The 14532-nt window shown below is 44.3% G+C and overlaps 1 protein-coding gene across 3 annotated transcripts in view; it reads right to left on the minus strand.

The window, feature by feature from the left end:
* The window catches only part of STAB2 (stabilin 2), an 81756-nt gene that overhangs the window by 3288 nt on the left and 63936 nt on the right, over positions 1 to 14532 (minus strand). For all 3 annotated transcript variants that reach the window (XM_017804754.1, XM_017804755.1, XM_017804753.1), the window contains 13 exons: positions 13864 to 13920; positions 13280 to 13403; positions 12081 to 12230; positions 10142 to 10246; positions 9648 to 9755; positions 8774 to 8967; positions 7656 to 7797; positions 7193 to 7326; positions 5916 to 6081; positions 5577 to 5683; positions 4858 to 4977; positions 3912 to 4070; positions 1595 to 1702 (listed from right to left, as the gene is read on the minus strand). In XM_017804754.1, coding sequence (XP_017660243.1) covers positions 1595 to 1702; positions 3912 to 4070; positions 4858 to 4977; positions 5577 to 5683; positions 5916 to 6081; positions 7193 to 7326; positions 7656 to 7797; positions 8774 to 8967; positions 9648 to 9755; positions 10142 to 10246; positions 12081 to 12230; positions 13280 to 13403; positions 13864 to 13920 — 1674 coding nt within the window. The remainder of the gene's footprint in view (positions 1 to 1594; positions 1703 to 3911; positions 4071 to 4857; positions 4978 to 5576; positions 5684 to 5915; positions 6082 to 7192; positions 7327 to 7655; positions 7798 to 8773; positions 8968 to 9647; positions 9756 to 10141; positions 10247 to 12080; positions 12231 to 13279; positions 13404 to 13863; positions 13921 to 14532) is intronic.

Raw genomic sequence — 14532 nt, forward strand, 5'->3', positions numbered from 1 at the left:
GCCTGAGTAGTTTTGTAAACCTGTCCTACAAACTCTAGAGGGCTTTGCATGGGTTCAGGCTCACTCCCCACTGCTTTGTGCACTGGGGAAGCGATGGTTATTGCCAACTATCAGTAGCCATACTAACCTCTAAGCCCTGCTTACCAGGGCTCAAACCAAACCGAATCTGAGACCTAGGCCCATCTCATCACTGGTCAGAGGGACTGTAGCTTGTGCAGAGGGGTTGTAGGGCTGGTCTTGGCTCTGCCAGTAGCCCAGCACCTGCTTTCTCTAGGTCTTTTTGCCCCAACACATGCAAAGCCTTTATCCTGAAATCATTCTTCAGTCAAGCTAGTAAAGTGCCAATCCATATAACTGTATGTAATTTTTATAAATATTTTAACAAATATGTAGGTGAAGGACTGAAAACATTCTCACATGATTTGGATTTAATCTAAAGGGAAGAAATGCTTCTAGACTCTGACTTGATTTGCCTTCTGCAGTTCTGTGGCCTGACAGACAGGTATTGTGAAGGTGACTGATAGTTTAGGGGTCATGGTAAGCTTTAGGGGCCCCAGGGCGTGCAGCCACTCAGGCTGCAGTCTCCCCAAAGCATTGTGCTCTTTGCTGACATTCTGGGAGATGAGGAGGGTCTGGAAACAGTTAAGAGGTTTGTATTGCTTTTCACACAATGCCTTAACTCTGTGGCCTCATACTTAGGAAAAAAATTATTAAACTTACCCTGACAAAAATAGTCATATTGTTGTCTTAATAGATATGCTGTCTTTGTGTTTTGTTTTTTTTTTTTTTTTTTTAAGGAAACAATTTATATGGTGCAGCTGGACAGCTAAATATTAGAAAAGGTTTAGTTGCCCTATAGCATGTGAAAGGTACTATGAGTGTAATATCATGATGCTGTAGACTGACAGAAATTGCCTATTATTTTGAATCATTTGCAGGCATTAATTTATACTATTACCCGAGTGTGTCGTTTCCTACTTCTGAGAATTGTAGGCTGCAAGAGGTTTTTGTGAACTGAGATTGTGCAGGCATGTTACTGAGCTTCTAGCAATATGCCTGCACATAAAAAGCTGGTTTGTAAAGGAGAAAGGGTTGCTCAGAACAAAATGAAGGTGAGAAATAGGGTGTCAATAGGATTAACCTTGTGGACCAAGGCGATGGCTGGATAACTAGAACCTTTGCAGAAACTCATGTAGGCAAAAAATATCTGTTTTCAAAACACCATGTTGTTTTGGATAGGAAAGAACACCAGGGCAAGAGTAAACAATGTTCCTTAGAAGCTTAAAAGATCTTTTTGGAAGAACTAAAATGGAGCTTTATGGAATCTCCATTACATACATGAGCTCCATTATTTTATATAAAGAAAATAAATTTATAAATGTGGGAAGAAATTGTTCAGATGGAAACATTTTGATTAAGCTTCACTGGCACCTTGTTTTCAACTGCCAGTTCTCTTTGAAAGTAACCTTTTAAGTTGAGAACTGCATATATGACAGGGAAACTGGGAATATATGAAGTTCGGCAATGAGTTTAGGATCATATAAGCCACAGCCACCTCCCATCACATCAAAAACCTAAGTCAGTATGTACTTACAGGTTCTGGTGGAGCCTTTAGAGGTTCTGAAATGATGTGGATTATTCCATTGGAGGCAATTATATCCCACTCAACGATAGCGCTTCTGTCCACATATCGGATCTCACTCTGACAGGAAAAAGAGGAATGAGAGCTGAGCTTTGATGCTTCTCCCTTTGGGACTGAAATAAACATTGTCTACTTCCCCACCTCAGTTACTGACACCCAGAGAGAAAAAAACACATGAGAGCTTACACTGCTGCCTCCCTGGACATCAGCCTGGGATGGCCCTGGGCTGGTCATGGTTCTCCTGTGCATGAAGTAGCCATCGTCATGAACTGCATATTGCCTTCAGGCATTCATCTCTCCTTTTTTTTCCCCCCTTGCTTTTTCTAAGTAAAGTGTTTTGTGATGCTTGTGCAAGTGCCAAGCTCTGCCCAGGATCGCTGTTACTCCCAGGTACCAGGCAGCTGCTTTCTGGGCTGAGGCTGTCACTTGTTTGCAGGCTCAAGAGAGCTGGGTCAGCCCTGATGGGGAATCACTGCACATGTTTTATTTGGTGCCCCCATTTGGCAGGTTATCAGGATGGGATCAGTCGCTGCCAAGCCAACACTTCTCTAAACTCTGCTGATAATGGGAGTCTTTGACTGCTTCAGGCTGGTCCTGAGTCTCTCCAGCCTGTGTTTGTGTTTTGGGAGGGTAGGTTCACGGGCATCTGCACTATTACAAGCTGTGCTTTCAGTTGCATCCTGGCAAAGTGGTTTCTCCTCAGTGGGCAGAACCAGGAGCTGCTGCCTGCTCTTGCCCCTGGCATGAGGCAGTACACTGCTGCTGAACCATACAGCAACTTTCTGTGCCCAGCGAGGAAGGGCTCAGTGTGGTGTCAATGCAGAGCACTGTGGGAGTCACCTTGTGTCCTTCCTCTCCCTCACCCCTGTGCCACCCTGCTAGGGTCCTGGTGAAAGATTTGTGGGCTCCAACCACGTGTGCTGGGACAGGTGGGTGCTTGGCTGCCACTTCTCCTTCCCACCCTGGCACCCAGCTGAGCTTTACTGCAGGTAGGTGAACTGAGAACTTGCTCAGGTCCTCCCCAAAGGAGGAAAATCAACAGATTTCTAACCAGGTCTTCAGGGCAGGAACAAGATGTGTGTTAATGGCCTCAAAGTCTTCCCTTGGTAGCTTTTGAAGAGAGGAGGTTGTGGGGTTTCTTTTTGTTTGTTTGTGGGTTTGGGGTTTTTTGCCTTTTTTTTTTTTTCTTTAAATGGAGAATGTCTTCTAGGTCATATATCAGATCAAAGTCACCCAAAAAATGCTCCTGGTGTGGTACTGAGTGATACAGGTAAGCCTTGTACTGGTGCACCTGATCTCTCTGAAGGATATGCTTTATTAATGCAATTACTGGGTTTGCGGTATAAGGTGGTTTTAAAAATATAAGTGGTGATTGTTGTGCCAAAGGAGTTTCGTCTGAAAGGGGGAGGAGGAAGGCAGCAAAGGCAACAGATGAATCACTTGTGCACCTCTTCCTGCAGCACCTATTTCTTCATTGTTGGTGTCCATGAAAGTCCACCCTGGGCCCCAGTTGGTATGTTAGGCGCCATTCTCTAGAGCACGTTCTAATTGCAAGCCCACAGCTGCAAAGCTTCTTATTTTTGTATTGATCTATGCAGCATTACCCACATCAGAGTCCCAGACCTGGTTTGAAGAGGTTGCTGCCACAGAGGTCATTTGAAACACTTGAGCAGTGAGTGTTTTCTTAATAACAAATGAGAAGCTGGGTGTGTTTTCGAAGGATGCATTCCCCTAATGTGTCAAAAAATACTTTCCATTTGCAAAAAGAATATACATTTTCATATTTAACCCCCACCAAAATAGTAATAAAAAGGCAAACCACTCTTTTGTCTGGTTTTGCTCTGAGCAAGGCTGTGTTGGAGTCTCCTGCCTCTCCCAGAAAGTTACTAAAAAACTTTACAAATGCCAACACCTACCTTTAATGATACACTGCTGCTCTCATCTCTTCACCTATCACACAGCCATTTCCCATAATCCTGCCAGGCTGAATCAAGCCTGTATCCCCATCCTGCCATTCCTGCAGGTCACTTGAACAGCTTCCTTTTAGTTTTGCAGGTCAGAGCTTGGTTGTTTGCAAACTTGTAGATTTGCAGTTTGCCAGTTGTTATCCCACAGTCTCTGGGCAGGAAGGAGCCTTCTGAATTCAGCCTCTCACTGCTGCCCACTCTAACCTTATGGAATTGCTCTCCAGAGCAGTGTGCTAACCGATTACAGGGTATAGCATGAGCAGGGGGAAAGCAGGAGGACAGGAAATTTATTACAATGGTACCTGTTCAGCGGTGGGGGCTTGATGTTCCTGGCCCCTGGTGTTTGTAATGAGGAGTTTTTTCCCTAGATGAGTTAGAAGAGTGGTTCCATTGGTCAAGTCCTCGTAAAACACTATCCTGGCATTAGATAAATGATACTCGATGTCTCTCCCTGAAAGTGTCTGCAAATGAGGGCAAAATACAAGGAGCGTTAATGGATCTCATTAATCCTCTGGATTTACTAGTAGGCTAAGTGCCTGTGACCTTTTTCCCTTCTCTGCTGTTAATGCTGCAGCAAGTGCAGCAGCAATAGGGGCTACGGGGAAATCTGCATGTGAACAGTGGGACCTCGGTCCCTGCTGGCCTCTGAGGGCTGCCTGCAGCAGGCAGTACCCGAATTCCTGCAGGAGAAAGGATTTTACTCTTCTGTATGATGAGCTGAAGTGATGAGCCTCAGAGAAATCCCAAACAGCTTAACGCTGTTTAAGCCAGTGCATAAACCCATGTGAATAGCTTGAGACAATGTTTAATTGAAGGAAGGAAAGAAAGAATAGAAGGGATAAGCATAGAAATGAAGCTAGGAACAGATGCTTTTAATGTATTTGTGGGAAATACCAAAGCTGTGTGCTGCTTTCTTCAAATAACTGCTCATTATTAATAAGCCAGAACAGACTTCATCTCAGGTGGACTCCTTCATAACTGGGTAACTAAAATCCCTGATGCAAAAGTCTCTGTAGGTACTCAAACGCTTGATAACCTTGCACTTCTATCCGTGGAAGGGAAATGGAAACAATGAATTCACCTCTTTCAGGAGCACAGTTTAAATTATATGGGGTTACATAGAAGTCACATCATACTAAGATTTTTTTTTTTAAGCTTAAATTTCACTGAGATACAGAAACCCATAATTGCTGTTTAAAATGTGTTATTAAAATGAGGAAGGAAAAAAAAAAGAAAAAAACCACTGACCTCATTTTCCTTTAACCCACTATCATTTGGAGCAAAGAGAGTGGCATGCACTGACAGGTCCGTGAGGTACTGGAGGAACTCTCTCCCCTTTCTAGAGCTGTTGGAGTAAGCCATGATGCCCTAGGCAGAAACAAAATCCAGCTTTACTAAAGGCAATTGTGCACTCCTGTGTGGAGAGTGGAAAAGATGAGACCATATAAATAACAAAGGAACTTTCCTTTATTAGCCGTGAAGCAGATGTGGAGTGACATTACAAAGGCAGTTTGTATTAAAAATCCAGCTTTAGCTGCTGATTTGATGAGCACATCTTAAACTGAGTTGCAGTTGTACGTATAATGCCTTTCTGAGTACTGGCAAGGAAAGGACCCTTTTAACATTTTTTCTTTTCCCAGTAGCAATATAATAAAGTTCCAAAGCACAGTGCTTCTTGTGATGCTTAAAAAGCCAGGAGCATTTGTGTAGAGAATCTCCTTTACGCTAAAGCTGCACCAACATTTTAACTCCAAATAACCAGAAAACTGTTTGGAGCCAGCAATTACAAAAATAGTAACTAAGTTCTGATTTTGATGGTGCAGGTTTAGACCACATCCCCTTGCTTTACTAGTGTGTTGTGGTTACGTGTGTTGGCTGTGCTGGTAAAGCAAACACTGAGATACAACCCACAAATTCCCTTTCGCTTCCCTCCCCCCCCAAGCAGCGTGTCAGCCACGGGGCCGTACCGACAGGAAGTTTGTCAGCGTTGGGAAGGACATCAGCACTTGCAGCAAATTCCCACTGCAGGAGAAGCCATCCCCCACGTAGCCTGGCTTGCAGGTGCAGTTCACCTCTGAAAGATATGAACACGGACAGCTGTTTGGGCAGACTCCCTTCCTGAGAAGGCTTTAGGCTGCCCTGTGCCTGAGGAACAACTTGCAGGCAACATATATATTTTTTTTAAACTTAAAAAGCATCAGATTCTCTTGCAGTGTTTTCTAGCAGCCTGTATTTGATGAAAGGAATCAATATCTGGGCTGCTGCTCCCATTTAGCCCAGAGGGATGTGGCAAAGGACCCTCTTACCTTTCTCCCTGTAGCAGAAAACATCCCAGGTTTCACTCAGATTGACTCTTTTCCCATAGTCCACGATGCCGACGTAGCCAGAGCCACAGTTTGGAGAGGAGAAGCCGGTCGGGTAGCCCACTCTTTCCCCATCTAGCCAGCCAGCAGAGCACAGGTGGTACCTTGCCTGTGGTTGGCACAGCCATAAGGGGAAAAAACACAGGGAGTTGCTGGGTGGTGGGGCTGGAGAACTTTGGATGAAATGAGCAATCCCCCCGGGGTGCTCAGACAGCACCTGCCTTGCCAGCACTCTTTCTGTGCATCCGAGTAGTCTCTGTCCATCCATCTGTCCTGCAGCCTGCCCTGTGCAGAGCTGAGGGGCTGCAGAGACTGGAGCACCTCTGAAAGCTGGTGTCTCCTGGTACAGACCAATAGATCCTCTCCTGGAAAAGCTTCCCTGAGTGCAGTATCAGAGGTGGATGTGAAAGCCAAAGGTGATGTGCAATTCTATTGTGTGCCAGCCCACCTTTTGCCAGTGTGGGAAGGACTGACAAAGTAGCTCAACACAGAAAGTAAGTCACCAGAAGTTCTGGACCCAGCCCCATTGCCAACTTTGCTGCTTCAGGGGAAGTATTTAGACTATGGAGCACAGGGAACCTGCAGCTCTGGCTGCAATCTGAGTCTCCTTGAGCAGCAGAAGGAGGTGTATGTCCTAACCGAGGTACAGCCTCACATTTTGCTAAAGGTGTCTCTAAATAGTGAGTGTCTTTCTTCCTTCAGTAGGTGTGAAGGGATCAGAAAGAGGCAGTCAGTCTGACCCACCTTCTAAAACAAGTTTTGCAAATCCAAGTTGTGATGCTCATCCCACTGACATCAGCCATGTGTTGTCTATAACATACTCAAGGAAAATAATACAGAAATGGGTCTGCTAACTTAACAGCATTTGGGGAAAAGATTCCTGGAGACTTACTTGAAAGAAATAAATTAAGCATAATTCTGAGGTGCACATTTCTCTAAGAAGCATTAAAACCCCAATGAAAATACTCTGAAAGTCTTACTCTACCTCTCACCCCAGTATCACTGGAAACAAGAACTTGGCAAGTGGTTTCAGTGTTGTGTGAGCAGGCAGGAAAACAACAAACAGCCTGAAAACTGCTCCTGGCCAAACATGGCATGAGGGAAGAAAAGGAAGGAAAATGAAGCTTATTAGCACAGAGCAGCCCCCTTGCTCCTCCCTCTCCATTTTTGTGTGGCTAAATCCACTCTGGGGATCTCCTCCCACAGAGAGGCTGCCTCACCTTCTGCGCATACAGCAGCTGGGTATATGTAGCAATGGTGGCTGACTCGTTGGCACAGGCCTCCTTTGCCTTCTCATAAGTCATTTTGTACTGCCCTTGTGGGGACCGCAAATGGAAAACTCCAACCGTGCTATCTGCAAAGAGAGAGAAGAACCAGCTCTTCCTGAAGGGGTTTCCATGTCTGGATGCAGAGTCAGCTCTCCCACACAAATACTCATGAATTTTGTAAAATGTAGTTAGGACAGATTGATTCCTTAGGGCTAACATTCCCACCTGGAATGCCCTCACATCTTGCTTCATAAATCTGGTATTGCACGGTACGTAAGCACACGTTCTAACTGCAATCCTTGAAACATGGTTTCAAGGGGACATAGGTAAAGGGCTGAGTGAGCTCACAGATCCTGGCCACTGGCCTCAGTGCAGCGGCTCAGGAATGATGGTGTGCATGGAGTGCCATCCTCACCTTGGAAATGGAAGTCGGCACAGTCGGCATCGGGGTGGCACTGCCCATTGTCTTGCAAGCAGCGGTCAAGAGGAAGCTGCATCACGGTGCAGTTCAGCCCATCACCAATGTAGTTATTTTTACATTCACACTTACGTTTGTCCTGGTCAGAGAGAGAATGAAAAAGGCCAAGTCAAGTACTTAGCTGACATAAAACCGCTATTTCAAGCAACATTCTGAACTGTTGGAAGAATTTCACTTGATATAAGCAGGAATAGACAAACAGGAGAGTTGCTACTAACAACTAACCAAAATGTTTACAGATGTACTTTGGTGCTTTGCTGAATTAACACCAAAGCATAATTTCACTCACAAAATTAATAACATGCATTGCAGAGTTATATGACACATAATTTACAAAAATGGATGGCAAATATATAAAAATTATATTTAAATGACTGGGCATGGAAGCAAGATAAAAATTTAACAGCCCACTGATAGTAATAAATGAAACCAAGCAGGAACTGGTGACATCCAGGGGTTGTGATGGTTGACAGCTGGAATGGATTAGTGGCAAGACTTTTCTAGATCACTCCTGGAAGGCAGCTCAGGCAAGACACCGAAATGGAACAGACAGGTGATCCTGAAAGCACCAAGACAAATGCTGGGTCAAGTCACCAGCAGAAGTTTCCTAAATCACATTGACCATGTGGGCTGTGGAATTTTTATCATGTAGCTGCAGAGCTTTTTATTTGAGTCCAGCAAGTGACATTATTCCCTTGACTGTCCCTTTATTTAGCTTCCAAATTGTATTTAGTTTCAACCCAACAAACTCCTATTGCAAATAAGGATATCAGTTAGGGTGAGCCAAGAGTGGGACAGAAAAACTGTGCATGCAAAATATCCCATCCTCTGTGGTACCTCATTCCCCAGAGCAAAGATGTCAAACTATTCTCACTCTTCAGCTGAAAGGATACCAAACTGATGTGGAAAGTAGGTTAGAGCTCAGTAAAGGTTGTTTTGGAAAACAGGGACTTAAAGGGGTACAGAGCATGATCCAAACAGAGGAAAGGCTTCTCCTGGCACCAGGGAGAAATGCCTCAGATTTCCCTGCTGGGGACTGAAATCATTCAACTTACAGGTCCTATGACAGTGCAAATGGCATGCTCATGGCAGCCTCCATTGAACCCATCAGCGCAAGGATTTATTGGAAGGCATGTAAACCCATCTCCCTTGTATCCTTTCTGGCAGTTGCAGAAGACTTTCACCCCAATTTGTGTGCATTCAGCTGCCTTGTGACACCCACCATTGTTTTGTTTGCAAAGTTCTGCAGCTGTATGGGAAAAAGAAAGCCAGTGAGTAAAGTTTACTTTTAAAGATCATATTCTTCATAAAGACAAACCTTCACTGGTTCTTTCAAGGTACACTAAAGTACTAGAATAATTTTGCTGGGGAAAAAAGGACTGTTTTCTTTTCCTGAGGCATTACTGAATTTCTGTGAAGGCTATCCTTTAGGTCTCTGAAGCCCTTGTCAGAATGTTCTTGATTTAAGAGACACAGCATCACCCTGAAGACTTCTGGCCAGGCTGACTTTGGAAGATGCAAAATACCTGGCTGAGAAAGAACAACTGTTTCTGCAACAGTGTTACCAGGGTACTACCTTGATTAAGGTCATCAAAGAAAATCATAGAATCATTTAGACTGGAAAAGACTTCTAAGATCATCGAGTCCAATTCTAAATGCTGTCAGGGAAACCCTGCTTAAAACCCTGTTGTCTTCCAAACCTGACTGAGGTGTACTTCTTGCTCATGCTCCTGGTTGGTAAAGTCTGGCAAAATCGGCCTTATGCTTTAGAAAACCCTAATCTCTATATATTCTAAATTTGTTTCACTTGCTGCTATGTGGAATTTTTTAGGTTCAAAAGGCATTTCATACTGGACATTAGCCACGTGCATGTGTATGAGGCAGAGGGAACAACCTGCCTTCCTGTTGTGAGTGGGAGGGGGAGCTCACCTGTGCATGTGATCCCATCCCCGTCATACAGCGGCTTGCACTGGCACGTCTTGTTCTCTGTGCAGACAGCGTTGGGGGAGCAGCTGGGGGAACACACTGGTGGCAGAGCTGTGGGGAAGGCAGAACAGCTGGAATGAAAGAGCTCTTTGTATCACAATGCCCTTGTTTTCATGCAGAGGGAGAACTCCCTCATACCAGTCTTGCTAACTGGAAAACCTGTAAGAATATTTTTTTTCTTGACTGCTTGACCCTGGGGTGATACCTTCTCTCATGCACCTCCACAGGGGAGGTAAGAACTCCTATTCCCATATCACAAAGGAGGAGACAGTGGGGTGAAGGGACTTGTTCACAGTCCAGAGTCCCTTAGTGTTCTTTGATGGCTCCTGACATTATTAACTCTTTCTCTCCCTTATCTATGGAAACCTTCTGTTGAATTGCAAGGGCTTTCAACCCATGGCTCCATGTGACAGAGTCTGATGAGAGGAGGCAGAGACCTAGCTTGGTTTCACACAGCCGGCCAGTCCATCCTGTTTCACAGAAACATCGTCCTGTTCCTGAGTATCCTTCATCACACTGCCCGTTGTTCTTGCACTCACAGGCTGGAAAAGAAACACAGAGAGATCACGTGCAGAGCTGCCATTGGGAAAGGGGAAGATCTTTCTCCACAGAAACATCACCTAGACTGTCAGTTTAGATCCAGTATTATCCAGCAAGAATTTGGATGAGTCTAACCTCATGGTTTTTCACCATGAGGCTAATCAACAGAGGACCAGACTTTCCAGAGCAGTTGAGCAATCTCCATCCTTGGAGGTTTGCAAGTCCTGAGAGGATAAGTCCTGAAAAACATGAGCTCAGGACTGGCCCTGTTTAGAGAAGAGGGTTGGACTAGAGACCTTCTGAAACCCCTTCCAACTTGATTCATCCTGTGGTCCTATGATTTTAGAGCTCGCATTAATTCAATGTGCCTCTGAAAATGAGTATTGATCTGCATTATGGTGGAGTAACAAACTCCACAAAGGACTGTGGCAGGAAGGAGTTAATGGCTGAGCTGAAGACCCAGATGGATCAGTCCTAATGAGCAGCAGCTGGTAATTGTGAGGAAGCCAGAGAAAACCAAGGTGTGTAGAGGGAGAGGGTTTGATTGCTGTGTGGGAGAAGGTCTAGCTGAGTAAGGAAGCCGGATATGAGGTTAGTGAGCTTTGCTGTAAAACATGGACAAGTTACCTGTATTTTTTTTTTTAAGGTTTTAGATATTTTTGTGACTAAAAGCTTTTGAATTCCTTTTACATATGGGATGTTACTCCTTGTGCCCTGCAAACTGAGGCACGAGGGGGTGATTTAATCTATAGGTGATGTTTTTTGCCCCACTCTTTGGGTCCTGCAATAACTTATATGCTGAGTCATTCTTAAGGAATTATTGATGGCTCTCTGCTTTATAAGGTAATGCTGTAGCATCCTTTCTTGCCTTATCTTTCTTCCTGAAATATTGTTGTTTAAAGAAGAAAATGATGTGGGGTTGGTGGAACTGATTTTTTGAAAACCTGTCCTGCTGAAAGGGAGTTTCTCTTGCTGGCTTCATTTCTTTTCACCTGGTTACTTAATTTCTGGCTGACATAAATACACATCAAAAAGAAGGGGCTAGAAAACTTTTTTTTCTTAGAAAATTTGGGTTTCAGACTAACAGCTCGTACAGTTTCTGTTATGGTGTGCTATAAATTGGATAAATTGTAGGTGAGCATAATCTTGAACGTTGGTGTCCAAGGCTGTTTTCTTGCATACACCCCAAGAATATCTAGCCTGTAACCTCCCCATCCTATGGGCCTCAGGAGAAGTACAGGTGTACATGGTTAGGGTGGAAGGTTTAGTGTTACAGCGTCTTATCTGAAGGCTTTATGTCAGGAAAACATTGAAGTCTAAAGGGTGATATTGATCCTGCTTCCACCTACTTTACATTTAAAACCACAGAGAAGGGGATTATATGAGCAGTTGCTTGACTGTCTCTCTTCACAAATTGCCTTCATCTTGGTGTCCTTTTTCTTCTCTGCAGAAGTAGTGCATGGCCTTGGCCTCCTGCAATCCTTGAGGAACCACATTAGTAAAATGCTTAAAAAGTCTTAAGCTTTATGTGGATGGGGGAGAAGGGTGTGCTGTAGTTAAAAACATTTGTTGCTGGAGGCTCTGCCTCTATTCCCTGTTCCTTATGTACCAGGTAAGAGTAGGAGATGCTGTACGGAGACAGCTACACAGCCTTTGCAACCCCTGCCTTCTCCTCCCTTCTGAGACTTTGTGCCATCTCTCCATGCGAGGAGGCACCCAGGAAAAATGTTGGTGTTAAGTGGGAAGCATTTTTTGACTTGCTTAGAAAAACTCATTGCTGACGAAATAGTTTAGGCTTGATGTGGGCATCGATATGGAAAGGAAACTTAAACGTACGTCTGCAGTTGAAGCCGTATCTGCCTGGCAAACACAGCTCACACGAAGTCCCGTTGAAGCCCCTGTTGCAGTGGCACTTTCCTGTCCCTGTGTACCCGTCATTGCAGAGGCCGTGGTTGTTGCATGGGGTCTCTGAGCCACCAGGGCAAGCTGAAAGGTTTTTAAAAAAAAAAAAAAGAAAAAGCGGCTCTTTAGCTCAAGTGTTTATTCATTGTCACTGTTGGTTATTTACTATTCTGTAAAAATAATTGAGCAGGGAAATGCCTCTGAATGCATCTCTGGTGAGGCACATAAAAGCAGCTGTGACACTTGTGACTACTGCAAGCCTTTTGCTCTGAATTCCTTGACACACTTTTACAACTCCTGTCAGTAAGGTGCCGAGGACCCTTCCAGCCCTGGGTCGTGGATGCTGTTATCTGGCTGCTTGCTCAGTCAGACCCATCTGTGAATGGCACTCCCCAGGCCCTGCCAATTTCGAGCCTTGCTTGTGCATATCTATGTGCCTACATGCTGTATGGGTGAGCCCAAAGCACAGGTCAGGCTGGCCTGGCCAAAATTACATGGGATCTGTATGTGTCTGTCTGTGAAACTGGGACAGAGAAAGCTGGCAGGACTATATGTCACTGGACCTGTCTGCCAACAGAGATTCTTACTTGCACCCTGATCCTGTGTGTCCTGGTGGGAGCCTCTGTACTGTTCCCCTACAGGGCTGGGGGTTGAAGGAGCAGTTTGTTAGTGTCTGCTAACTAACAGCTGAGATAAAGCCTCTCAAATTGTCTCACACCTCTTCAAAACTACAGTTTCTGAGCTCATTCTGCTGGTGTGTGCACCTGCATGTGGCTGAGCAATCAAGCACTGTGCCTCAGGTGTGTGCCAGTGTAAATGTGTGAATCTCATGTCTGTCTATGTATAAATGACTTTTAGCTGGTGACTAATTAGGTCTCTCTAGGCTTGGTTATAGCAGGACAGCCTTTACTCTCTATAGCGTTCACTTTGCTACTACTGTGGACTTTAAAACTTGCCGTAAATGTGAAATCAGACTATTTGGAGCAATAACAGTCTCTGTGTTCTTCGGCTCTTGCAACCAACTTCCCCCATCTTGCAGCTGGTCCCCTCTCATGCCCCTTATCCGAGCTCTCTCAGTTCATGCAGCTGTACTGGGGCAGGCCACAGGCCAGCAGTGTAGGTGGGAATCCTACCTTGGCAGTCTGGTCCAAAGTAGCCCTTGCAGCACTTGGCTGTGTGGATGACCATGGAGCAGTTCCGACGGCAACCATCCCTCCGCAGCCCATAGGACTCATATGTGCACCAGCTGATTCCTTCCTGGGCACCATGTGTGCCAGCAGAGAGAGAGGAAGGGGGAAACACAGGAAAATGAGTGCTGTGTGGGGGGTTGTTTTTTTCCTCTTTAAATCACATTTTCTGATGTACAACGAATCAAAATGTGATGTGTGAAGGGTGCAGGTGTGACACCCCCACCTTCTCTTTGATTCCTGACATGTTAAGCATCATTAATGAGAGTGGTGGGGCTGCTCTGACATCAACCAAAGCGCTTGCTACAGTGGATGCTGTGTGAGACCAACAAGCATCCCCCATCACCAGCACCTGGCTATTTGCCCAGGGACAGCTTTGTCCTTGAGCTTTTATGGCATCACTTAGTAGTGTGGTAGGTTAAAGGGTTTCCTTTTAATTTATTTATGATAAGAAAATTTTTCTAGTTTGCTTATATGAAGCACAGAGAAGAAAAATTAGACAGCTTACATGCAAGATTTGAATGTGTTACCTTTGGTTTTGTCCCTGGAGGGCATTTGGAGTTACTGAAACAGCTAACACAATGCCCCTGTTGTAGGAAAAGGAGAAAAAAGCATATTAAAATAATGGCTATGGAAGGCTATTTGACATTGACAAAAAAAATCCATTTTCTGAGAGCAGCAAATATGAGCGGAGAAGAGTAAGACTTATTACACTTGAAAAAGATCATAAAAAGCTCTGGAGAAAGAAGAGAGGAGAATGACAACAAAATAGATGCAATAATTTAGTGCCACAAAATACAAGAAAGTAGTTTTGATACCAGAATATAACTTCTGGAAGAAAAAAATTAGTTTCATTTAACAAAATCGTGAAACAAAAGCCGACTTGAGCAGATACTATACACACAACTGTTGGTATTGTAATTGAAACATATATTCCAATAAACTTTTTTTAAGACTGACTAGGTGAAAATTTTTTTACTTCTAGGTAATTTTCTCAGACATTCAAATTAAACTGAAGAACATTTGGTCTTGAAATTGTTTCAAAATGGCTTTTAAAATGTTCCATTTGTGGGACTCATCAAAGTTCACAGAGGAAACTTTCTCCACTCTAACAGTGCCTGTTGAGGTGTGTTAAAGAATATTTCTGTGAAAGCAAGAAATGTCAGAGACCGACACAGGCTAAGTAGTTCTTTGTCTTG

This window comes from Lepidothrix coronata, unplaced genomic scaffold (genome assembly GCF_001604755.1).
Source record: "Lepidothrix coronata isolate B3197 unplaced genomic scaffold, Lepidothrix_coronata-1.0 Scaffold10, whole genome shotgun sequence".
NCBI classification, from domain to species: Eukaryota; Metazoa; Chordata; class Aves; order Passeriformes; family Pipridae; genus Lepidothrix; species Lepidothrix coronata.